The 27,664-nt window shown below is 41.6% G+C and overlaps 1 protein-coding gene across 8 annotated transcripts in view; it reads right to left on the reverse strand.

Annotated features, from left to right (window-relative positions):
- Positions 1–2,485: 2,485 nt before the first annotated feature.
- The window catches only part of klhl4 (kelch-like family member 4), a 35,324-nt gene continuing 10,145 nt past the window's right edge, over positions 2,486–27,664 (reverse strand). For 4 of the 8 annotated variants that reach the window (XM_053878840.1, XM_053878839.1, XM_053878836.1 and 1 more), the window contains 10 exons: positions 19,324–19,491; positions 17,705–17,841; positions 16,487–16,683; positions 12,790–13,002; positions 11,993–12,179; positions 11,697–11,921; positions 9,856–10,018; positions 7,658–7,870; positions 6,485–6,656; positions 2,488–4,808 (listed from right to left, as the gene is read on the reverse strand). In XM_053878840.1, the coding sequence (XP_053734815.1) occupies positions 4,749–4,808; positions 6,485–6,656; positions 7,658–7,870; positions 9,856–10,018; positions 11,697–11,921; positions 11,993–12,179; positions 12,790–13,002; positions 16,487–16,683; positions 17,705–17,841; positions 19,324–19,491 (1,735 nt within the window). In that variant the 3' untranslated portion in view covers positions 2,488–4,748. Of the gene's footprint in view, positions 4,809–6,484; positions 6,657–7,657; positions 7,871–9,855; positions 10,019–11,696; positions 11,922–11,992; positions 12,180–12,789; positions 13,003–16,486; positions 16,684–17,704; positions 17,842–19,323; positions 19,492–27,664 lie in introns of all 8 variants that reach the window. The other 4 variants (XM_053878843.1, XM_053878842.1, XR_008416077.1 and 1 more) reach the window with 3 other exon arrangements.

Genomic DNA, 27,664 nt, shown 5'->3' on the forward strand with positions numbered 1-27,664 from the left:
AAATTAGATTGTAGTGTTAGAAAAAAAAAAGTAACAGTGATTCATTCGCAGATGTGAGAAGATTTCATGAAACAGTTTTCAGAGCTCACTATAGGTGGCGCTCTGTGTTTAAAAAAAATGGGGAGGTCTCAATTAAATGGCTGTTATATGCCAAAGACTATGCAGCAGGCAGCGCCATCTAGTGGCCTCTGAAAATTAGAACACTGTTTCATGAAACCTCATTAACAAATATTTCATTGTTGCCCTCCTTTTCATGTGGAGGAGCTTCACCATCTTTCCGATGGTGTCTCTCTGCAGCGTGGGTTCAGAACTCTAAGAAATTGCTGTGTATTTACGTCGCAGGGCAAGAACAACCAGCAATTTCCCACAAGATGCACAACAGAGAAAGACAACAAGGAGGGATGCGGTTTGCTGAGCAAGGCTGCTCACCGATTGGCTACGTTGGTAGACCAATTAGCTGCTATGACACAGAACATCATGCTCCAGTAGTCGTGTCTAGTCCATCATCCAACTGTGTCAGGAAGGTTCTGGACAAACTAGATAAAGAAGGCCACGTTTTTAAATAGTGTCACGGTGGCTCAGGGGACCAGAGCCAAGTGCTGAATTGTTGACGATTCGTTTAAACAGAGATTTAATATAAAAAAAAAAATAAAAACGGAACACAAGACACACACAGGAAAGGAGGAAACGAAGGATGTCGCCACCAAAACTCTGAGCGAGGAAACAACTCACAGGGAATCAAAGTCAAGCCTCAAATAATGGGGACAACAAAAACGCACTCAGAATAACTCAAGAGGCCCAAAGAACAATAAGCACTCAGTGGTGAAATTACACACACACACACGAGGAGGAAAACTAACTAGAGAAAACAAAAGGTGAGTCACAAAAACACTCACACACGGCACACAGCAAACAGGAAACAAATGCACGATAGGGAGATCTTTACCAGTTGACGCGAAGTAACCATCTGGCAACACACAGTCTGGATCCAAGGTGTGGGATTGTGGGATTGCTCCCAGCTGTGCTGCTGTGAAGCTGGAGGAGGGGTGACAAAGAGCACAGGAAACAGAGAAACACACAACCGGGAAACACTAAAATAAAAGCACAGATACAAAAACATGACACATGGTCCAACATTAAAGAGAAAAATCTCCATTTAGTTTCACATATATTGTGTGAATCACTGGTCTACCCAAAAGTGAATCTTTACTTTTCCTCTTCAGTGATGGACACGACACCTCCATGGTCAGACTCCAGCAGTTCATCAAAAGAACCACATTTTGGTATTTAGATATGAGAGCATGCTAAGAAGACAGTGAAGATTTGAGCATCCTCAACCGTCCCAATGAAGTCAGGGCAGTCTCAAAGACAAAGGTCATGATTCAAGCCGTTTGAACATTTCACTCCTTATGTTGGGGATATTCAGATAAATAAAAGTGCAGGAATGACTTGCTGGAAGAGAAAGAATAGAAAAGCTATTTTCCTCAGCACCGTCTCATGTTCCTGTGCCTATCAATATTCTACCACCGTGTATAAATGTACCGCATGGGAGAGGTTTTAGTAATGGAATACCCTGAAAGGTGAGTTCAGGTGGAAGATAGAGTTCCTCGCCGATTCTTTTTATACCATCTCACTGATGAAAATAAACCAAAACAGAAAGCTGAAGGAAGATTTAGCCCCAATATAAATAAACCAAGAGAAAGCGCTCAAATGAATAACACAGTACATACAACCAACGTTTTTCAGAGGCCACTAGATGTCACTGTCTGCTGTATCTTGTTTCAATGAAACTTCTCACCATTTCTAAACCAAGAGTGCCACCGACAGCACTGTGAAAATTAGCACTAGTGACAGGTAGATGAGGCGTCATGAAACAGTATAGCAAGGTTGGTGAAACAGTGATCGAATTTTTGGGGCCATTAGGTGGCGCTCTTGGTTTAGAAATGATAGAAGGTTTCATTGAAATTGTTTTGTCAATTCCAGAATTTTTGCTGCAGATAGTGCCATCTAGTGGCCTTTGAAAAGCAGGGCACTATTTCATGAAACCTCATGAACCCTTCAATACTGTGTTATCAGGCCGCATCTATCCACTAGTATATACAGTACATGTAAAGCAAATTTCTTCACTGTTTGGATGGAATTGTTTTGGCGAAGCATAATGATATAAAAAATACTTTAATTTATACATTTATTTGATATTTCGTCTTCAATACAGTTTGTCTGAGGAACAACTTAGCTGGGAGCCAATGGAGATGGCTCACCTTAAACCATCTAGAAACATATAAAAGGGCTTCTTATAGTGTGTTTATGATATCGGCCAGATGAATGTGAAAATATTCTTTCAACCCACAAGCCCTCCGTAACCCACAAAGTGTGGAAGAGCAGCTGTCAGGAAGCCTCCCAATTTCAGCAATAAATAACAGAAGAGAAATACGGTGACAAATTTGGCAGGAATGAAAGATTGCATTGAGTAGAATTTGGAAAATATATAAATAAATACTGCATGCACTGGATTTTGAGAAAATTAAACTGCACAAATCCAATCCAGAAGAAAACAAGAGGCACTTGCGGGGAGAGGTAGAAGCAGAAGACTCTTCAAAAGTAGTCAAAAGGAGAGGTGAGAAAAAGACCCGCACAGACTGTCTGTTATAATTGACTGTGTGAGAGGTTGTGGAATCTTTGAGCTCAATTTAAGTAGAGGGTGAGACCTCGGAAAACCCTGCGATATAGTGAGTGTTGGAAGTCTTCATGCCGTCTTGTATGACGTATCATAAAATCTTATGAAAAGTGTTCCTGAATTCTGTTACCAATGAGAAGCAGCGGCTTCAGCATGAGGTTTTTGTGTTTTGTCGCTGTGAATGCTCCATGCAAACGTCGTACCTGGAGCTCAAGTATTGAAACATTCAGAACACTGAAGTGAATTTTATTCATAACATTGCATGCTGTACAAAATCAGGTCGGAATAGAAAACATTGGGAAAATGTAGCTTAAAACATAAAGCTGTACGTTTTCTTCTTTCACAATGTTGACGTATACTTTCAGTCACATGTTTATGTTTGAATTTTGTCGATATAATTAGAAAGCAGGACAGGACGGTCTAAAATAAGCGATTATTGTGGATCAATCTACAAGCAGATTAATCATTGTCGTGTCATTTACATTACGGCGTTACACACGGACAGACAGGAAACAGGCAGGTATCTTGAAATATACGACCGTATAAATCAATAAAACATTCATTTGGCCAGCATGCCCAGAAAAGCAGGGTGGTTTTTTCAGTACGATGGTATTAGCCACAAATCAACAGAGACAAAAGCGCTTCCTGAAAACTCACAAAAATCTGTACAGCAGTATGAAATATCAATATGATATATTGTCAGTAAATTCACATTGTTGTAAACCTCCGTCTAAAATATCTAGGACAAGCGAATTACTTTGGTGTTTAGTAGCTACAAGCTCAATAAAGCATATTCAGAAACCAATGTTGATAAATTCAAATGCCTCAATACCAGCCATAGCAAGAACCTCACAGTGACATGAAAACATCGGTAAAGGGATGCTGGAGTTTTTTTGTTTTTTTTGGGGGCACAAAATGTTCCTCTCTCTCATGGTTTATGCCGCAGGTGTGAGACTCAATCACACAGGGAGCTGAAAAGAACATAAAGATGGAGTCAAACATTGGTTTTTTTTTATTATTATTATTAGCTTTAAGTTTGTGTAAGTTTGTAAAATGTCAAAAAAAAAGGCACAAAAAAAAGAAAGGTGAAGAAATTCTTAAAAATGGGTGTTGGGCATTAAAAAAATTATATTTGTTTGTGGGTTTTTTTTATTGTATTTATTTATTTCTAGATGCTCCTAATGACGATTATTTAAAAAGTGTATTCAGTATAAATGATTTAAAACACACCAATTCAGGGACTGTACCATAAAGAAATACTTAAAAAGGTGCTGATTTCTGATACTTATTTGTGTTTCAGGGTCGCAGAGGCTGTCCCAGCTACACAGGGCAAGAGGTGGGGGACACATAGTCACAAAGGAAAAAAAAAAAAACACCTGCAGAAAGCTGAGCCCTCAACTGACCTCTGGGAGGACACCTGCGTGCTCAAAGAAAAACTTGTTGAAGAGCATCCAAACTGCACTCAGCCAGACCTGGATTCACCCTCAACTCAGCATCGCCTCCAGCTGGAACCACACTGAGGAGCGTCTTGCTGTGAGGCTGCAGCACAAGACACAACATTCCCTTTGGCAATCCTAAATTGACTAATTAAATTAATTGCTTTCAAGTTAGTAATTAAAAATACATAAAACGCTTGACGAAAGTTCAGTTGCTGGCTGTTTTGTAATACAAAAACATGTTAGTAGTCTGGAGTATACTGAGTATAAAAATCCTACATGGGTTGGACTCATCTTTTCCTCAGTTTGCAAATGTGTATTTAAGCACAGTTCATATATGTGTGAGAAGAAACAGTGGTGAAACAAAGAACACAGCCCTGGCACTCATTTACTCCATCACCATTCTTGATGGCTTACGAATGTGAAGCTTCTGAGCCGGTCGGCCCCAGTGGAAGCGCTAATGATGGGTACGACTCGGACTGTTCCCCAGAAAAATCTGAAGAGACGAAGAAGAAGAAAAAAGAAGAAGAAGAAAACATCGTCCAAAGGATGTGTCCTTGATCTGTTGCTGCATTTGTCCAGTCGTCTTCGCCACTCCTTCATTTGTTTCCCGAGCAGACGTGAGACAAAAGCGCTCAAGGCAATTTCACCACCACCACACAGGCGCCGGCTCGGCCCACGTTGAGAGGGACCTCCTGCGGGAAGACAAAGACGTCAGCACGCTGGCTCGCATCGCAACCTTCAAAGAAGCCCATGTTACCTCATGCAGATAAGATGACGAAAGATTGGGGGGGGCGCGGAGGACAAAAATTGATAAGAGCCACAACATTTTTGGATGAAAATCATTTGAGGTTTAGAGGCCAGGGACTGTGGCGACAGACTGCTCAGGTGTTTTCACTCGCACAAATTCGACACAGCTACTCCTTCATCTGTGGCTCACTCAATCGGCTTCAGTGGCAAACTATCAATGTTTTCAGTGGGAAAACAGACAGGTTCAAATGCGTCGTTTCACTATAACCACAGGGGGGCAGCATTCAGATTAGGCGAAATATCCAGTCGATTCCTTGTTATTATTGCAGCATTGGTGTCATGTTGTTTCAAGAATCCCTCAATTGAACTGTTGCAAAGGTCTGTAGCAGATGAAACAATTGTGCGCCACTTAAATTGCATTAAAAAAGTTGGTCAGTCTGTTGGGGGTGGGTGAAAACTAAACGTCAACACAGAGGATTATGAGGCGTCCCATACTGTAGCGCAACAGTTTGCAACCGTGCCGCTCGATTGACTTTAAGCCTGACTTTAAATGTTGGTTTTGTCGCATTGTTTGTGCTGTTCTGTACATCACCTGACATTGTTATGCTCTTTTGCACTTTACTATTATGTTATTGTTTTCTGATTTCAACCATTTATTTCTAGAGGTCATAGGTGGCAAATAGAATGACACTGAAGGCCAAACATTTTAAACAATCCAACAGTTTGTACCTGTGCATATACTCTGTGTGTGTGTGTGTGTATATATATATATATATATATATATATATATATATATATATATATATATATATATATATATATATATATATATATATATATATATATATATATATATATATATATATATAATGCAGTAGCAGTTTTCACTTTAATTATTGGAGGCTGACTTTGTGTATGTGTAGTTCATGTCCAAGTACAGCAAGTTGAACTCTGTGGCCTAATGTTCAGAAGCCATAAGACGGCACTGTATCCGGTATAATATTTGGCTTGCAACAACTGCACCAATGAAATCTTATGTCAACTCTGGAAATTAAGGCAGTATTTCATGAAACACTCGACTGTTCTTTCTCCTTCAGCACAAGTATAAGTCAGCTGTTCCATCAGTCCATGGCAGGTCAAAAGAAAAGCCAATTTATTGTGTGACTATACAAATGAACTCGTAGGGATAAGAACTAAGATCATGTGTTTTTAATAATGTGTTACCAGGCTCAGCATTTTGGAGCTCTCCACAAGCGATACTTGGAGTGGAACCAGAGTCTTGTTTGCCATCAGTCATGGGATTTTGTCAGCACAACACCAGCCTCGGGGATCCATCTGGCACGCACTCTTCTGTTTGACACCGCTTTTGAATGTTTGCTGGAAAGTTTGAGCTCGGGTTTTGGACGCACACGCTGCTGGTGCAAAAGGATTGCAGCTTCAAACACATTTAGTTGAGAGGATTCAGCCCTTCTTCTTTGAACTTGAGCTTGCTACAGATGCAACCCGTCTACTGAATGGCCATCTTTCATATTGCATCCAATGAAGAGAAATGGTGATGGTCACAGGTTAGGCTACAGGCGGATCTCAACTGAATAAGGTGGGATGAAAATACAATCGATACCTCAGTCCACTCGTTGTTTTGGGCATCATAAGACTCAACAGTGTTCAAGTACGATTGACCGTCGTAGCCTCCGACAGCATAGAGTCTGTCCCCCAGCAGACAGACTCCAACAGCATCTCGTGGAACACTGAGAGAGGAAACGGTGGTCCACGTGTCCGTCTTTGGGTCAAACCTGAAAGTGGAAAAACACATTCCACAGAGAAAGAAATGACTAAATATTGACGCAAAACACTGTACAATGCTTTACAAGGCACGTTTATTCATATGACACCTATGAATAAATGTGATTGAAATATTCTATATCAAACTTAAATAACATGTTTTTTTTATTTATTGGTAGGTTTAAATGCATCATCATTTAAATATTCCATTCAATTGCATTAAACAAGCGCCATAAACCAGCGCCATAGATTACATCTAAACCAAAGTTGTGTTTTAACCGACAGGACGAAACGCAGATGAACGTTATGAAACAGACGGGAGTTGGCAGGGCAACATAAAGCGTCAGTACGTACAGCGGCCAGCAGATGATGCCAGATAGCCTGAAACGATATGACTTGCGCAACATCTCTTGGCTCGAATGCAGTTCCACACCTACACTGACTCATCTGCAAGTATCATTTCACTCCTTCTGGCCCTGCGGCCAACAAGTGAACCGAAATGGCGTTATTAAAACTGTTATAAGGCAGTTATATTGGGGCTATTAAAACCCATTAATGCAGGTTAATAGCAGACTAAAAAAGACTGTTTCATATGTAAACTATTTTTCATGTTTATAAATCTCTCACCTGATATATATATATATATATATATATATATATATATATATATATTTTTTTTTTTTTTTTTTTTTTTTTTTTTTTTTTTTCATATTTGGGGTTATGTATATTTTAATTAATGCCTTGTAATTTCCCCACAAGCTTTTTCATCTTAACTTAATTGCAGTTCTGACTAGAATCCATTACATCATGAGCTTAAGCAGCGCAAGTTCAAGTTCAAGTTTCCATTTACTCCATTCTTCTTGGTGCACAAATTACATTGCATTACATTACATTTAAATCCAGGCTCTATTGTTCTCCACAAGAGGATACAATTCAAGAGTCACTGTATACTTGATGCCAAAGATACAGTTGCCTCAGTGCATTTTATTGATGTAATATTCATGAAACTGACCTTTCCACACAATCAGAGAGTCTAGAACAGTGGTTCGAGGCAGGTGCGTCGTGTCCTCCCACTGCATACAGGAAGTTGTTGTAAGTCGCCACGCCGACGCCGCCTCGCCTCTTGGCCATGGGAGCGCACATGCTCCACTTGTTGGTGTGAGGATCAAAACACTCCATGGACCTCAGACAGGAGCTGCCGTCTCGACCTCCCACAGCAAACAGTCTGGAACGGCACGAATCAGCTTAGAAGATGCTCTTTCTGACTCACATTTGGAAGTTATTCCAGTCACTTTGGGAGACGTGATGATGAACATATTCCGTCTTGTCCACGATGAAGCCTATTCACATCTGCTACTGCTGCAGTTCAAGTGAGCATGAAGAAGAAGTAGCAAGAACATTCGAACAAGACTCTGCAGAGGGAGAGGTCTGGGCCTCTTTGCTGACACTGCTGCCCCCATAATTCACCCTCCAATAAGTGGAATGAACTCGTGCAATGATACCGTGAAAAAAGGCGCTCTAAGACAAGAGTAAAAAGTAATAAATACATAAAAATGCAGCTGTGGTGTGTTCCTTGAATTGAAAAAAGAGAAGCGCTCATTGTTGATCCGGAGTGGAAATGTTGCTCCATAAACAAGCGCTCTGTTGAAACGGGCTGCTGCACTCTGGAGAGGTTTGCTTGCAATGTTACGAAAAACATCGTAAATTAGACTTGATTTTACTCGCTGTAATCCAAGTGTTGTGAAACTAATATTGGGATGACGCACACTTTCCCTCAACCAGTGCACCAGTTCACTGCACTTTTACTGCTCTTTGAGCTATGCAGCTTTACATCCAGCAGCTGCCTGTGTTTTCAGGGCCTTTGTGGGGTCACACTAAAATGATCCAACTGGTAAGTAGTAATTTTTCAACTTTCTAAATTTTTCTTGGCGTGTTTCTTTTTTTTTAGCCACTACTAGTTCAACAATAATTATAACATGTTCATGACTAAAACAAGTTTTCTTTTAATGTGGCATTGTAGTGTGTGTTTCTTTTTCCTCAAAATACATTGAAAGAAAATGTATATATACTCTGTAATATATTCTGAAATGAAATTACTTTTATTTATCTCAGAAATTTGGTCCATAGTATTATTATAATGTATATTTGTTTATATGAATGATATATATAAATTGCATATACATTTTTACATATGTTTCCTTGAACATTTACATACCACTTATAATATCTTAAGTTCCATTTAGCCTTTTCTTGTCCTGGCTCCTGAAGATTTTTTTTTCTTTTTTCTGTCATGTTTCATTGTCATCTCCGCCTCTCATTTGGCATGATGATCCCTGACAACTGCCACAGTTCATAATATCATTTTGAGCCAGTAAAAGATACATGTGTATCAGTATTGTTTGCACTTCCGAATGACCAACCCACAACATGATGCAACATGTTGTGGGCAACATGCAGCAGAAATATTAGTCCAAAATCCTCAGCTGCAAATGTAGCTTTCATTTCTACACAATGTCTTTGTTGCTGTTCTTCTGTGGTTTGTGAAAGGCGAATGCACATGGATGTCTTCCTCTCCAGCGTTTGTCAGAGCATTACGACCATGTTCCAGCCTGGCACGAGTGCTACATTGTTGTCATTATTTTAAATTTATTTATTTATTTTCAATGCAGATATTCCAAGTGGAGCATGTGCGCTCCCATGGCCAAGAGGCGATGGGACAAGGCCTCAATATCTGGGACAAGGCCTCAATATCTGCCCACGTTTGGGTCACATCTGTGCAACATGAACTACAACTGCCAACTACTGTACATCCACAAATATTCTCTCTTGACGCATTAACAAGGTAACTGTTTTGTTATCGACTGCGTCTGAGCTGCAGGGAGACATCTCTCTCTTCTCATTTAGTGAATACATCTTCGGTGAAAGGAGAAGGCAAAAATACTATATTAAATTTTCTTTTGAGTTTCCATCAAACAGGGACAACTTTTCTGCTGTTTAAAGGGGCTTTTGGTTCTGCATGACAAAAGCTCGCGTGTTTGCATGACATTTTCTAATTTAAAATGAGTCACAGTGAGCGAGAGCAGGGTGGGATACTCTGTTCCACACATGAATTCAAATTAAAACCTGACGGTAGTAATCGCCCTTTTCGCTCACCATTCACCTGAATGGCCTGTTCTGCTTCGATGTATCAGTGAACATTTGAAGACTTACTTCCCATTCAGGGCCGTGACTCCCATGGTGCTCCTCGGCGTGGACATGCTGGCCACGTAGTTCCACTGCCTGGCCTGCGGGTCCCAGCGTTCCACAGTGTTGAGGTAGCTCCAGCCATCGTGACCTCCCACCGCATACATTGGGCCCTCCAGCACCGCAATGCCTGGAAGAACGTTTCAAGAACCATTTCAAACCAGCTTGTTGTTCCACAAAACAAGAAGCAAAATGAATCCTTCAGCGACAGAAATAGAGAACAAGATTCTGTCATCCAAGGTCAGAGAAGCAGGAAAGTGTGTTTCCCTGCTGGATGGATTGTTTAAACAGGAAAACTATAAAACTAATTGTTCATTTCAGAGCTCCCGAAGGAAAGAGGTTTTACTCGGCAACAATGCAGATAGACCTTCGATAAAAACATATTTGTCTTTTACCGCCCTTATTTCTGTTGGCCAAGCTTTAGTTTGCTCAGGAAAAGTAGGACAATGCTGTACTGAGACAAAGTCTGACTCATGCCAACGCCAGTCATAAACAATTCTTTCTTAGGATTGTTCTGTAAAATATAAAAGGTTCCCCTCATCTCTTTTGGCAGCGTTTCACACCATGGGAATGGGATATAGAAACCGTGAATGCATTCTGAGTGAAATCCGGATGCCAGTATCGACGCGGCGAGACAGACAGAGAATGAAAGACAACACAGGTAATCTGTGCAGTGTAATCTCCCCGCCTCGCCAGTGCTACCCAACCGTCTCATGCTGACAAGATCTTTGCGCTCGGTTTGGCAGATCTGTTTCAACTAAAAGTGGAAAAACACTTTTGATATGAGATTTATTATACAGGGAGGGGTTTCGCCGGAGCAGCACGCCTTTGATGTGGGAAAAATGTCAAAGAATTTCCTTGGAATATGATTTTTACTTTCATAACAGCCACCTCCAGCATGACTCTTCAGAGAACGCCCTTTTATTATGGCTTTTAAAACTGCGTTTCCTAAAAATGTACTCTTTTCTTATTGTGATAAACTTTCCTTTACTAACCCTATTTTCATGTGACTTTTTTTTTATATCAACGACGCAGTTTGTCCTAGGAACAAAAATTCAAATTACATGTGGGTAAAATACTTAGTTATACTTAGTTATACAAGCTTGAGCAGATCAGAACTGTAGTCATTCATCATCTGTGAAAGTGTATTCAAAGCAGAAACAGATTTGATTGCCGAAGTCTCTGGGGCCATCAGCTTCTTCAGAGGCTCTATGATCTTGGTGAGATGGTGGAGGCAAGCAGAAGATCAGCTTCTGAGTTTTCCCTCTCTGCATACATCACTGTAAATTGGTTCTCTCCAAGGTTTCAACTTGCCTGTTACTAGAGACTAGAGTGTTTCAGGTGGGTTTTCACTAATACCATACCACATACATTCATCCAGATGTTGCCTTCTACCAGTGAGGTTTCATGAGACAGTGCCATAATCCGAGGTCACTTGATGGCACTGTCTGCTGTACAATCTTTGGCTGTGAACAGCTACTTCTGCAAAACCTCACATCGTTTTTAAACCAAGACCATCACCTACTGAGCTCAGAAAATTCACACACTCTTCAAGCCAAGTCATCACTACCTTCTATCTGAAGGGCATAGAGTATAAATGAAGCTGTCACAGGCAAAGAAAGGACATTAATTCACTACAAATTTTGTCTTCATTGCAGTGAAATTGCAGTTGTCATGAGTGTATATACTGGAAATGTAATCGCTCCAAAATGTGATAATAATTCCACATCTGTGGGGAAACAACCACACCAGTACAGTTTATTTATATGTAATGGTGCATGTGATTTAGACTGAAAAATAAGTCTTACCAAGTCCATGCCTGTGTGTGGACATGGGGGGCATGGTGGACCACACGTTGTTGACTGGATTATAGCACTCCACCATGTTTGAGGTCTTCAGTCCATCTCGCCCGCCAACGACATACAACTTGTTTTCGATGACCGCCACGCCGAACTGCAGGCGGCGTCCGTTCATGACTCCCACTTGGACCCACGTGTTTGTCCGCAGGTCGTACTTCTCAATGGTGGTTGAGCCTGGAAGGCAAAGACTATCAGTTCACACAGCTGGTGTCTTGTGTTGGTGCTGTCACCCTCGCTGACTCTACCTTTGGTAGCATCCATTCCCCCCACGGCATAAAGAGACCCCACAGTGGACTTCCTTGGCTTTGTTCTCGGGCTCTGAAACATTGGCCGTCGCTCTGGCAGAAGGTGGTACTTCATGGCTTCCATCAAGAGTTTTTGACATTCAAGGTCATCAGAAAACATTTTGTTGTTTTCCAGGTCGGCAAGAAGCTGCAATTGAAGGAACAATCTCATTACAGACGCAGAAGAATTCGGAAAGATCTGACTCATTCCCGCCATCTCAGAACCAAGTGTGATTGCTGCATCATTAAAAAGTCCTTCTCATTCCCCCTCTTTGAGGTTTGGGCAATTTTAATAATCCATGCCGAAGGGTGTTTAAGAGAGCTCTTTCCTGCTTGAAAAAAAAAAAATTGGAATCAGAAATGACCCTATTTTAGCATGCCGTCCAGGGTGCATTTCAGTTTGGGGTTTGTGGTTTACTTCCAAGTTATATTACAGCGTGGTCCAGGTCCTCAGGCTGGACTCACTGGCTTCAAGTCCTGGCTCCAGTCACAAGGTGACCGCTCTATTTTGGTCAGAGCCCTTCAGCTCTGCATGTAATCCAATTATGTTCTGACCAAGAAGTCATATCGCTAATTATAACACTGGAATAGTCGACGATGTGCTGTACCAGTTTTAGATTTGGGCGGTGAGGCAAATTGATCAATTTCTTAGATGTTTTTCACAGGAAAGCATGAAGAAAACAAGAATACAAGGGCTTTAATCATTTTGCTGAGGTAGGATGGGGCTGAGAAAACTTCAGGAAGCCACTATGACTCACCGGCGGAGGAAGGAGAGGCAGGCGGATGTACGCGAGGAGCACCCCGAGGTCCTGTTGTCGGTGCTGGACATCGTACCTCACCCACATCATTAAAGCCTGGAAGATGGTTTCCTCATCTGGAACATTGATGTCATCACTAGACAGCAGTTTCACAATCTCAGCAGTGGGGAGCAGCAGGAACTCCTGGTTCTGGATGACCTCCAGGAAGTTTTCCTGTTCGGCAGGGAGAAGGGGAGGTAAAGATGAACGCAAGCGGACAGGAAATCAACAACCTTCCTGAATAGTGGATTAACCGGAGCATCTCGCATCTCAGCATTACTTCCTGATAAAATGATTCTTACCGCTCATTCAATTAAAGGATCCTGACAACAGCGTTTTATGATTCAATCCGCTCACCAAGCATCTTTACTGCTGATCTTTCATGAAGCTGAAATGCTTTTTATATAGGTTTTTTTTAATGAGAAACAGTAAGGCGGACCACGCGGCGATGCTGTTGGGTTGGGGTTTTTGCTGGAACTCATCTAAGTTGCCATTTTAAGACTGATCTTCCGTGTGCTGGCGACAAGCCCGAGCCACGTTACAAGCCTGCATGGCTTCCTCTCCAAGGACTTCTCCGGGTGCTTCCATCAGAGATGATGATGTACAAAACACCCTCTCCGCTTCAGCAGCGCAACATCACTCGTCTGTCACGGACACAGCTAACCACTGCAACAATCTTGGCTTTGTGCCGCAGCTGAATATGAATTATTAAGAAGAGTAACTTTGACAAATTAGCCCGCGCTAAAGTGGATGGGGTGCAATTACCAAAAACAAGCTTCCTATTGATCATCAGCCTGCAGTGTCTGCCACTAATCTATTGTGAAAGTAGCTTTCAGGGGCTAAACACAGAAGGTCTTAATGAAACGGGCGACAAGCATCGATCGCTTCAGCGCTTAAACTAACCAATTACGTGTCATTAGCAGTCTGGCAACACAATGGAAAGCTTGAGTGACACGTAACATTTAAACAGGATGTGTTGCCGCGAAGATCAGCGGCATCTAATTGTAATACTCATGGCGTTTTAATGGAGAGAAGCTAATGTTTAAACAGCCCGCTCACTCTGCCAAGGCGTCAAATGTTGACTATCTTCAAGTGACGTCAGCATCCTAGCATCCTGTAGGCGTCAAAGTCAGCCGTCCACGTTGCATGTGGACGCTGTATTTCAATGGGGTAATACTTTTCCTTTGAAGATGTCGCCTATAAGTCTCAGACTATATCAAAAACCTGCACCAAACCGGGCCTTTCTTGAGGAACAAGTTGAAGCCCTTAGGTTGAAAAGGAAAGTGGGATGAAACTTTGGGTGAATTCCAATTCTGTCCTTTCTTCTCAACCTCAGTCCTCAATCTTTAACACTTAATCTCATTCCTCAAAAGCCAGGGTTACGGAAGATTTTGTTCATTAGAAATGCAACACTCCTTAATACAGATGCTGCCATAGCCTGTTGGGGGCAGCAGCGTTCTGTCTGTCAATTCAGAAGGAGTAGAAGAAGAATTAACGCAGAAAACGCTTTTCTATTATTTATGCTTTTTTAATGTTTTTATTTCCAGATACCACGCAAAGTATTCTGGGTATTCCTTAATGCCAAGGGAGGTCGCTATGTTCCTCAATGTTGCTCCTCAATTTATTTTGGGACAGTACTTGTGCATTGAAGATTAATGTTGAGGTTAAGGATGAAGGAACGCAGCCGTACAGCGTCATTTCTCTGATGAGCATATTTGTGAGTGAAGTAGTAGACTAAATAGCCGTATTCCATTCTCATTATTAATTTAATTTGTTAGAAATCTTAATTTTATTGAACTGAATTAACCATCCTCTCCAGCTGGTCCTGGGTCTGACCCTGGCCTCCGCAAAGACGGATGCCCGACACCTGTTTTCCCAGATCAAAATCATAAATAGATCTGAATGTTTGCAAAAAGAGAAAAATTGCTGCTGGCATATGGGAATTTCAGAAAAATTGGGAAAGCAGAAGCTTGTTTGAGTGGTTGATTCTTGAGTTAGATACATTTTGTTCAGCCGGTGGCTGGATCTAAAAGTTTGACATCCCTGTTCTACGAGGTGACACTCATCAGAGCCTCTTCTGGACAAAGAAGCTCTGCAGCCACTCTCCTTTGGAGAGTCCAGACACCCAGAGGCTCGCATGAATTGTATCTGTTTGGATACGTGATCTTGTCACTTGAGTCCTTGTCTGTTGCTACTTGCTCTTCTCATCCTTTCAAGGGGGGTCAGAGGGGTCTGTCTCAGTAACAGAAACACCACTAACCTGCTGTCAAACACCAACAGTGTTATTCCTCTGTTTTGAGCGACCATGAAAAACGCTTGTTGAGATTTAGGGCAATGCCAGACTACAGCACAATTGCAGTCGGGGATGTTTGGTGGAAAATCAAACAACTAAATATACTCTTCCCCAATAGTGCATATTTGTAATGTTTATTTCAGCAGTAGTGGGAGGGAGTCCTTATTTGCAAAACAATGGAACAAAGCAGCTGCTATCTTCTGCAAAATGGAGTAACAGTTTCACGAAGGAAAAGGATGTTGAAGGGAGATCGCTCCGAAAAAAAAGAAACGACAGCTTATCAAAACATTGCCGGCTACAGTCAGAACCCAAAAGACAAGAGTTCCAGGAAGCCGACAGCTTGTGGTGCTCATTACTGGGGCGATTGAAAAGGAAGTCGCCCCTCTTGTGCAGTTTGATGATTAGATTAACCTCCCGCTCCTGGAGGGGCTCTAGGCAAACAGGCCGAGCAGATGTCCTTTGGAAGATAACGCCTGTCACTCCAGCATGGCCTGTGAGGTGCTATCTGGGAAGCACGGCCATGAATCCTAATCCAATGCAAATATTGTCTGGCAGGAATGTATGGAAAACACTGGTGGCATGCATCTCATCCACATGCCGCTGTATCTCTGACAGCCGTGTCATCAAATTAGATAAAGTGAAACCAAGTAACTTAACAATTCCATTTCTATTCAAATGAGCGCGGCTGCAATTTCGTCAGTCAAATGAGATAAGAAAAAGACCAACATTTCATTACTTTACAGGTTATGAGGTTATTTAAATAACACATTGTCTACAAGAAATATAATGGATTTCCTGCCAAAGTAAGTTACACGTGACCTTGAAACTGTTGGAATATTATGAAGTTTCTTTTTTTTTCCTTTTCTTATCATTATTATTGCATTTTTTTCCATATTTTTTGCAATGACTAGGAGTATGTCTCCTGAGCAATTATTATTATATACATTTCTCTGGGTGTTCTCCTTGAGACTGAGCGTCACTGTCTGAAACATACTTTGTAAAATATGTTTTATTATTGGTCTGCTTTCTTTCAACCTCTTCAGCCTCTCCCTCGACAGAGCTTAATTCTTGACATCAAATTATCTAAAACATTTCTGGAATTCACTTCACAAGCATATGGTCGATTGCACTGCATGTATTAGCACCATTTTTTTCTGAATGCTGTCCAGAATCCTTCCTCGTATACAAAAGTGTAGAGACTCTATTTTCAATGCAATTGACACTTCACCAGCAGTGGCGCCAAAAACAAATTGTTCTTAAACTACACAGTGCTGCTTTATTATTTTTGAATTGGTTATTCTCAGTGTAATCTCAATATTACATCGCCATATTGCCATTGTGTCCTTTTTTTTCCCACTTTCTTACCATGGTAAAACTGTGAGCAACATTGAGTAGGTCCACGCAGCCTTGGGCGTCTGCAAAGGAGCGTATGCCCAGACAATTGGAAGGGTGAAGCTGTTTCATGAGGAAGTTGCAGCAGACCTGGATGACTTGGGAGAGCTGGAGGAGGCAAGCTGCTGCCAATAAACTCTCGATGGTCTCCTCCTTCAGCTCAAGGACACCTGCAATGTCAGTAGATACATTTTTTATGTGATTACTGGAGAAGGCAGTGTGCGCTCACTTGTTCATTTCAGTGAAAGACTATAAAGCTTTTATCAAACCGGAGTCAAACACGTAGCTGTTACACCCTGAAAAATTGATTTAGTAAACTGACGGCAGAAGGCTTATTAGAAACAATAGCAGCTCTCGAGTACTTAAATGAGCAACGTACTGCTTCTGGAAATTATCGTTTTCTTCTGAATTTAAACCTGTACTTCAATTGCTGCGGTACACTATGGCACTTATGGTTTGAGAGCTGCGTGAGATTTTCATTGTTGATTAAGATATTACTTGCCCGTACAGAACTATATGTTGAATGTTCTGCACCGGGAGTGTCAAGACATTGCATAAATGCAGTCAGGACGGTCATGCTACTGTTACAGGAAACAGGAGAGGTAAGAGTAGTGATAGGTTGATGAGGCTTCATGAAACAGGGTTCTATTTTTCACAATAGATGGCACTAGCAGGTGAAATGCTGTGCTGATGCTAATACCATCGTGGGTTACTATGTTGACATGTAGAAAAGATCTCATTTTCCGTGCACTTCAAATGCACTGACTCAATGTCTTTGGGCCACATTACATGACTTAATAGGCCAGATTTGGTCCCCGGGCCTCATCTTTGACACGTGTTCCACATAAGGAGCCAACGTATCCACCTCAAGAGCGAAGACACAGCATATCACCTCCTCAGAAGATAGTGGACTCTCTGCATGAAGGGATTACCAGCATTTCAAACACAGAGAGATCAAGATTCAAATCCCAAAGGTTAAAGCTGAGGTAACAAGCCGGCTGTGTTCGACAAAGCAGCCTTTTAAAACAAAGCCTCAATGCCATGTCTTTGCATTGCAACACACTTCTTGCGATGACGATATCAAAGCGAGGGCCACTTGTGTGTGACAGCCTCATTGATCCATTTGAATCAGCGTTTCAGAAGTCTCATTACGACGAACAAGAGCTGCTGACTGTTTTTATGAGCACTCACCAGTGTAGGCGAAATGAACCAGTGATCTCAGGGCTCCTGGGTCCACTCCCTCCATCTTGATCTCTTCTTGTTTCGCTTCCCTCACATCGCTGGTGAACATGGCGGCAAAATAGTCTGACACGGCACTTAGAACCAATCTGCCATTAAAAATGGATCAATTAATGTTCTTGCAGCAGAAATGAATACGTCTCATTTGATTTCAGGGATGGGAGGTCATAGTCTGCCAATTCTCTGAAAGACAGATTTTGGCCAGACAGAATATTCATAACCATTATGTGTGATGCTCATGAGGGTGCAGCGTGGCTCAGGGCCAGAGCTGTTCAGAGCAGTGGCCGCTCTTGATGACTCTTTTTTTTGTCGTCCTATTTATTTTTTACTGATTCTTTTTCGTTTTTTTTATCTTGTTTTTTGTGGTGGAGTGACCCATCACTAGTACTAACTAGTGATGGGTTGATGAGGTTTCACGAAACATTTTTCAGAGCTCAGTAGGAGGCGCTCTTGGTTTAAAATGATGTCAGGTTTCATAGAAATAGTTGTTCAAAGCCTGGTATTATACAGCAGACAGTGTCATCTCGTGAGACAGTTTCATGAAACCACATCTGGAGTAGCAACGACACACACCAACCCGACTATCACAGCGCTTTGAAACATCCACTGGAAAATCCCAAAGTGCTCTGTACAGAATGATTGGATTATTTTCACCTCTTTGTTGATCCTTCTTATTCGGAGCCTGGGGATGCTCAGTAACAATGGTCACTGGCTTTCTAGAAATGAGAATCAAATGAGCCCAATATCCCATTTTTTTTCTCTAAACGTCTGTCCATTAATAGGAACCTGTTTGGTAAATAAACAAAAACCTTTTGATCAGTGTTATTCTGAATCAGAGACCCTCAGCTCCACTAGAAATATAAACTGTTGCGCTGAATTTGACAGGGAGAGCAGACACACATAAAAGACCCAGGTTGCCTTAAGCTGGATTCCACCCTGATCTTCATGCGGTGAGTTACTCACTGAAACTGCAATGTTCGTGCTTCTTTTAACAATAACTGGCCCAAACTTTCTCCATTAATTCATGCATTTAAAGACTGGTCATCAATGTACACAGAAGAAAAAAAAAAGCCAATTGATTTTTTAATAAAAATACTTGTCATGTCTCATGCTCTGTTCTAACTCCCTTTGTTTAATTAGAAAGGGCACTTCTGTATTGCAGAGCAGGACATTGCCATCATCTGCACACGCCCAGTGAACCAGATAATTGAAAATGTTTAATTAAGTAACTCAATCAAAGCGGTCCAAATATCGACACCAGAAGGCAGAACATGTGTCCCAGCCTCCGTTCCAACGGGAAGACCAGGAGTTTAATTCGGCGAGCAGCAAGCAACGTTTACATGCAGACCACTGAGCAGCGATTCATCGGATTGCTTCTCCCTCCTCTTATCTGTCACCCGAACATCTCTTTGATAATTCAGGTTCTATTTGGTTTGCGTGGCCGAACTGTGGTGCAGACTGAAGCCATTTCTGCTCCGATCAGTTGTTAAATGAAGCGAGCCCTGATGTGAATCTGCAGCTCTTAACCACGGCAGGTAGAGGAGCACCAGTTCAAGGTGAACGGCACAAACCTGTGAGCTGGGATTTTATGATCCCCCGCTATCAAGAGGACGTCGCACAGCTGCTTGTGCTGGAGGTAGGTCTCCATCTTACGGAAGGTCTGCTCTGCATGATTCGTAGCCTGGAAAAATTCATCAGAGGAGTTGGAGTTCATTTTGGAGAGAGTGCTCAGAGCCAATCTGCAACAGACAAGAGAGAGAGAGAGGTGTTGGAGTGCAAAGCCACACTGAAATCATTACTGCTTTCTCGTACTTTACTGTTAACATTTTACTCTATGCAGAACATGTACACAGACTAATGAACCCCTGCAGCAAGAGCAACGCGTCACCTATAGAGTTTGCCTGCGTGAATAATAATGAATGTGCTACAATTTATCCAAATGCTTTTACTCCTCAACTTGCTATGTGCAGTCAATAGTCAGGTGACTCACTATAGTTGTAAAAGTGAGGCATATTTTCGAAGCAAAGGTACAGAAACATAGCCCCAAATATGATGTTTATTTATGCATCAGATTAAAAGAAGCTGTAATGGTATCAAATGGCACAATGTCATCTGTAGTTTGGTTTTTTTATACCCTATGATCTCTTGAATATGAAAAAAGGTGCCTGAAAAGAATATAGTTCAAGGAGGTTTAGCGGTCACAGATTCGCATTACGCTTCTTTACGGAAAGGCGATAAATCCTCCCCCTCATCCAGCCAATACTGTTTAACTCAAACGGTGAGAAGCAATTTTAAAGCATGAGAAAATATGATTGAAATAACCAAATTAATTTCACTCAGTCTCCCGCGGTTCATTATTAAAATTAAACCGAGGAGCTGTACACGGAAAGATAAGCAATAAACGAAGGGTGACACAAAAGGGATGGTACGGACACGTGGAATTTTACAAGCCTTTGAGGTCCTTTGAGCATCTGCATTTTGCCTGCCAGTCTGAGCTGAAATTAAAACTGTTGTGGATTAAACTCCACACATAAGTGGATAGCAAAGCCGTCCGCTCCAGTGGGACTAGCTCGAACACAATCTATGCCACATAATGCCGATCTGCCTTGTTTGTTGATGGCTTTTGTCTTGGGCGCCGCGGAGCAGTGTATCTCTGCGCGCACGAGCGCTTTTCTAAAACCAAGATTTAACATGTGAACAAGCATTTTCGTCATGCCATTGTGGTGAGGCTCAATCCGGTTCCCCACTGGCCGCGAGATTACACACTGTCTAACAGGCATCCGAGTAATCCTTCAGACGCGTGGCGACTTGAACATCCCAGCCACTTCCACACAGCAAAGTCCACTCATTGACATTTCGGATTGTTTATTAGCCTGCATCAAAGCGTCCTCACAACGGTGCTCCTGTTGTGTTAGACACCGCAGGAAAAAAATGTCACGGCTTGTAAAAGCCACACTATTTTCTCATTTATTGCTTCTCATACAACTCAGCGCGCGCTTGAAAAAGTTACAGATTCGTCAATACACACAAGTGGAGAACCAGCACTTCAGGACAGCGGCACGTAATAAGATTGATGACACTGCGGCGGAGTCGCTGGTGTTTATGGATGTCCTGATTAGCACTGTAATACCAGGCAGGCTGCGATTTGATCGTTTTCATCGGCAAAAGTAACACAATCTTACCCCCGGGAGTTTTTTTTACACTCCACTGGAGTCACGGTGGCATCCCACAGCCCTAATCTTTATTGGAGGTTTTTATGCAAAATGCGGATGAAATACATGGCCCTGTCGCGGTAATTCCCCAAAGACTGCGAAGTCTTGGGGAGGAACGCCAAACAAGACTTAACAAGTAATGAGACCATAAAACCAGGAAGTATTCCCGTCGTATTTGCTCAAAGGCTTGCTGGAAGCATCTTCCCTGCCACCAATCTCCCAGACACTAATTGCTTCTGTACCATCTTCAAGGGAACGGTAAATTTCTCGGAGGTGTGTGCCTTGCCATCAACACTGGGCTGTATCAACAGCGGTGCAGCCAAATTTTATTAAGGCACTAAAGCTCCGGAGCAGCGGGCCAGTTTACAGACAGCGCTAGTTATCACGTAATTACCAACGAGTTAGTAAGTTGCAGAAACAAACGAGAGTCAGATATTCCGCCAGACACCGGCGCATTTACATTAACTCCAGTTTTCCAAATAGAACTTCTGTGTCATGAAAAAAAAAAGTTTGGGAAAGTGACGATAGCTACTTGCTGATGCAAGTAAATTTGGGGCGTATTTTAGCCTCTGCACCTCTGTAGGCTTTTGTAAAACTTTTTTGAAACACAAGTAGCTGATGGTTTACTTTGTTTGACTGACTACGACTAAGGTAATAGGTTTACATGCACATGCTAACCAAACTAGTGAATAATGTCAGTTCCGTGACAAGGGGTGGCGCTGTGAGTTCTTTAGTCCTTCCGGTTCCACCGTCAGCAGAGGAAGAACACGCGAAAATGACAGGTAGCAAGGAGCCATTTCAGACAGTTGTACACAGGGATCGTGCTGACAGATCAGCCATAATGTCTGAATGAACGTACAATTAAAATGTAATGTAAATCACAACCATGCAAGCCATGAGTGGTAAGCAATACATTTCACTGGATTTTACTTCTACTGCAGGCTTCCTTCATGTTTTTCTGGACATGTAAAACTGAAGCAAAATCATTTCTACAACAGATATATACTGTAGTGTGGAGTGTCTGGTGAATTGATGGATGCTCTACACTATTTTACTGCTTGTTTCTGTACTCAGCCCACACCTCACAAACAAGAATGTATCTGCTCACCAGCATACAGCACTCTTCAGAGTGATGCCTCTTCCCTCACCAGAGCATTCCTCCACTACTCTCCAGGCTCGCCTCAACCTGTTCTCAACACTCCTCATTGTTTGTCTTCAGGCAGTTTCTGCTTTGTTTTCTGTCCTTGCACACGATTTGCATCAACATTAGAATATTAATTCGGACATTGAATACACAAATGCCACCACACATCACAAGCAATAACATCAACTACCTCATGTTCGTATCTACATTGCCGTGGTTCATACTGTGTATATATATATATATATATATATATATATAGAGAGAGAGAGAGAGAGGTGATTAAAGTACTTCATACAGTGCCATGGTTCAGTAACAGCATGTACCAGTCCAAGTGTGCCTTTCCCTTTGTTTTCTTCTCTCATACAAGGGCTCTGAATTCCGCTGCAGAAAGTTACTCAACAAAAATGATCTTCCGTCGACACGGATCAGCCCCAAGCTGTCAAGGTAATGAGTCAGACGTGCTACTGAGAATCTTGCTCTTATTCCAGCTACAGTCAAATCTATCCTGGTACCAGAAAAAAAGAAGTCACGGCTGTCAGGCCAAATGGGAAATGTCTCTTTCAAAATGGATTATTTGCGCCTGCAGGCTTTTCTAGGCAGCCTGAGCGGAGCTCAGAGTCAGAAGCCTCCTCCAGCATGTGTCCAGTATATCCACTCTGCTCCGTGAGATATGTTCTCCTCTGGACACTGAAAGTCAACACACTGACATTTGGTTTTATATGCGAGACTTGCATACACCGTCTTTGATAACTTGACCCCGGAACTCAAACTCTGACCGAAGGATTTTCTTTCTCCTCACGCAGACGTCTTTTCTCACAGCGAGTTATAATACCTGTGTGAAGTCAGTTATGACACCACATGTGGTGGAACCTGTTTTTAAACGGCCATTTCTTTTTTTTGCCTGGCAAACGTTGACTAGAAAAGCAGATGCAGAAATCTTAAACTTTTCGCCTCAATTTTTAACCAAATTCTGCTGAGATCAGCATTGTTCCAAACCTGGATAAAACCAGATCTCCATACGATGAATATCTGAAGGGATTATTCCTCATTAGGGATACAACATTTAAAAAAAAAAACATCCACATTCCGACCAGGAAAATGACACCACTGTGCTGGAGAATTAAAGGTAATTGCAATACCATAAATATATATTCATAAATTATTTATGTACACGAAATGCTCCGCCATGCATCTTTCTAGTTCTGCATGTTTATGAGGGTACAGCTGCTTGTCAAGGTTGACTCCAGCCTTTGCGTCTGTAGCACTCAAATAAAGCCAGCATCAGCACAAAACATTTCTGTGAATTATTCATGCTGTAACTTTTACTGCTTTTCAGTCTTCGAAACCGATACTTCAGCTGCCAATCTTTGTTTGTTAAAACTTGAATGATGCAAATCACACAAGCATCTGGACCAAAGGAGCCCAGCTCCGAGGAATGAACGTGGCGGTGTCAGTCCCGGTTAATAACCGTGTAATGTCACTGAAGAATATGCAGTGCAATTCAGGCTTTGATGATAAGCACAACACGGCAACCTGGCTGCCTCACAGCTGCAATATGTAAAAGATCTACCAGTGTGAGCTGCATGTTAAGTCGCCGTGTTCCTGTCCATAAATTATATCATTGCACTGCTATGCTCTGCGTGTTTACACGCCTGTGCGGGTGACTTCTGAATAGAATTGCAGGTCTTTGCAGAAAAGTCTGTTTTGCTGACACGCTGCCAAATAAAGTAGTTAAACACGTTTATTGGAGACATGACGGCCACCAGCCGCTTTGTTCTCAATCACTGGTTCCCGCTAATGTTTGCCTGTCGAGTCAACGTGCTGTGTAAAAGTGACTGACATTCTAAATGAGGCAGGTCAGACAGCAACATTTAATTGCGATGGAGAATATGTATTTTATTCTAAACACATACTCTTGAATTTAAACTGAATACATGTCATCTGCTCAGTGTTTGCTAGGATACTAAAGAGCACCGACCCTCAGGGTCAGATACTCGCCAAAACGTTATCGGAAAATGTTCCAGCAAATGAAATACAGAAGCCGTCTATGGCAGACAATCTGCTCTATTGACCGCCGGGCAACTCCATTAAAGTCCGGACTTTGCTCAAGGGCATCTGAGATTTATCCCTCAGGGTCCTTATTAGATCGACCTCATGATAGCAATCTCATTCTTTCACCGTTAGACTAAAACCATGTTTGCAGTATGCAGGTCGATCAATATCTCTAGTCCTTGATGTACTTCACTTTGTTTTTTTAGAATATTAATTTGCCATTCTGTGGGCAAAATAGTTCATAACATTAATGTCTATTATTACTACCACTAACTATAATAAACCTTTAATTGTAACTGCTATGAGAAGTATATAGATTTGTATCACAATTAAAACATGTAAAATATTGTTGGCTTTAATGTCATATACCTCCAAAATATCATTCTTTTATTCAAGACAGACGGTGTGTATCCATTATTTTCTAAAATAAATGTATTTTTATCTTTATTTATTTATGTTTTTTTGTGCAATTTCTTCGAAAATAAGTTAATGTAATTCAATAAAGAACAAATAGAAAGAAGAAGAATATAGAAAGAAAGTCACATTAAGGAAGTAAAAATACAGCATCTAATGTCTCTACTTTTACTTTAAAAAATTATATAACAACAACAGCAATAATAATAACTATTATTATTATTATTATTATTATTATTATTAATAATAATAATAATAATAATAACAGAGAATCAGTTTTATTTAAGAATGAAATCTATGCTGTTTTAGAATTGAAAACATCTGGTAAGTATTATTATTATAATTCTAATTATTATTAAAATGCGTTCGCCAATGATGTTTTTAATTCTAAAACAGAGCATCGATTTCATTCTTAAATGTGTGATGACTGCAGCAAACATATGTGAAACAAATCAATTATATAAACCCAGAACTTGCTCTTCCTCTTTCCAATCGATTGGACTGAACAATGTGAGATTTTGATAGTTGGTTCACACACTTTACTATGTCGCAAAAACGTTTTTATTACTGCATTTCTTTCGTACATTCTTATAGGACAATATAAACCAGAGGTGCCCAAATAGACTGTGATGTGCTGGTGCATCAGTGGAAACTCAAATAGACGTCTACATCTACATTATTAAACAGAGTTAGACATTCAGTTGTCGCAGCTTTTCCTTTGCTTCTTTCAGTGGTGGCTACTCACGTTAACCCACAAATGGTTAGTGTCAATGTTTTTTAATTGTTTTTGTGTGTATGTTTTCTGTGGAATATCTTATAATTATTAAAGCTACAGTATTTACAGGTCGGCTGAATGCAATAACTCTTCCAGAAGTAAAAGTCGAACCCATCTTAACTACACATTGATAAGTGTCGGTTTCAGCGTGATCACAGCGAGCTGCTCCTTTATGATCATTTGGATGCAAATGACGGGGAATGATCGCCCGAGGACACCGCTGAACTAAGCCTCGGCCCCCGCTAATTGCCCCCATGTGAAATTCATGGCCAGCTGTGTCAGGGAATGTTTTCTTTTAATTGGGCCAATTTGGGAGAGTAAATGATGGCACCAGATTTGAACAAAACGGAGGGGATGTGTCAAGAATTATTATGTCGAAATAAAGCGTCCTTCTCATCAGATGTTGAGAACTGGAATGTGGGGTAAGTGATGGATGGTCTCCTCGTGTACTGAGTATTCAAGAGATGTGTCACATGCAAGGCTGGTAAAATCCGTGCTGGTGGATTTCTTTTCAGGGAAGGCGGCAAGGGAATTGAGTTATCATTCAAACAAACAGCCGCCGACTCAAAGCTCTGTTAGTGTTTATGTGGGAGCGGTCAGGGATTCCATTCCACTCAGGTTAACTTGGCCCATATATTCCCAGGCTGTGATAGCAAGAGGTGGCCGGGATGAGGACACGGCAGGTCGAGCCAAAGGTTGGGTGCGGGGCGTTTTATAAGGAGCATCGCATCACGATGTTAGATTTAACGACGGCGCGAGATGGCCATCGATTTGATGAATGAGTTCAATACATTTGTGCGCTTCATGGAACAATGTTGTTAGCGTTATTAGTGCCGCGGAACATGTTCCCTGTCCAGTGAATGGACTGAACTGCGCTGATCTGGCGGACTGGCTTCACCTCTCCACAGCATTCATCACACAGAACCACACCCACAAATTCTCCCCCTTTTTCCACGACCATAAATTGTCTCACCAGATTCATTCACCGTTCCAACACAGAAGAGTCAATATTTGAATGAAAGGCTCACCAGGGGACGTTAAATCACAAAACACTTTGCACAAAAGTGGCTGCTAAAACTTGACAATTTTTTACAGCCGGCCGGCGACATCTGTAAATTGAGCCTGAAGGATTGTGACAAATTATGTGTCAAGGATTTATGATGTGCGACGTAATAGGGCCACCCAGCTGGTGGAGTAAATGAATGTGCATATCTCAGTGACATCCCCACATCTGCTCAGCCGCCGATGAACATGCCAGCCACGACGTGTGACACAGTCGCTGGCCTAATTCGCCGCGCGACTTGGTGTGGCTCGTCCCAACATCATTTCTAAGCCTTGGATCACAGACCCCAGCGCCTCGCTTGAAAGTGCAATCTGTCTCTGAATGCTACGCTGGCGTCTCAGCCCAAAGCTGAAATCATATTTAATATTTCATGGAGATAAAAAGGTTAATCAACTAAAGACAGCAGATTTACTCGAAGTCATTTCGAATGGGAGACTGCATCAACGAAGAGGACGACTGCGCTTTCATTAACTCAACATGCACTTCATGTCACAGCAACATGTTTTAAAATCAGCAGCGCGAGACCCTCAAGTGTCATCGTGATGGCGGCGCCGTAATTTACATGGCCGCTGTGAACCCAAGGTCTCTGGGAATGTGGGGAGTTACACTGCTTTTTCAGCGGGGCACATATTTTATGCATGCACTATTCCCAGGCAGGGACCTCCAAAATGAATAGCTGCCAATTATTCAACAGCAAAGACTTTAGTAATTCCGAATTGAACCGCAACCCAGAATAATTTATGGTCTATTTGAGAAACTTGCCCCTTAATATTCTTGGTGTTTTTATTATATTTCTGCCCAGAGGATATTTTGTGTTTAATGGGGGAAAACAAAATAAAGGTTGTGCACTTTACTGTCCCACTGGTGCAAAGCTGAAACGAAATGTCAAATCCAGTTAAGGTCAGCTGAAGGTCGATTCACTTTTTGATGAAAAAAGTAAAATATGGAGATAACTAAATAAAAATGTGTGAGCAGATCTGCAAACAAAAAATAGAGGGTGTGATTTTGATGAAGACTTTTTATTCAATCATAGGTTTTTATAAAGTCAAACCCTAAGTCTAGTTTGGGGGTCATTTGAGGTCCTCAGTCTCAGTCACAAAATGTATTATTTGAGGCGATGGAGCACTGTCCAAAAGATTATTTTCAAGTGTCGGATGAGGTCTTGTCAACAAGATGCTCCTGGTATTGAGTTCATCTGTTTCAAACTTCAACCCTTTTATCCCCCATCTGATTTTCTTTCTTGACTTATGTA

Source organism: Synchiropus splendidus, chromosome 11 (assembly GCF_027744825.2).
Source record: "Synchiropus splendidus isolate RoL2022-P1 chromosome 11, RoL_Sspl_1.0, whole genome shotgun sequence".
In the NCBI taxonomy this organism is placed as follows: Eukaryota; Metazoa; Chordata; class Actinopteri; order Syngnathiformes; family Callionymidae; genus Synchiropus; species Synchiropus splendidus.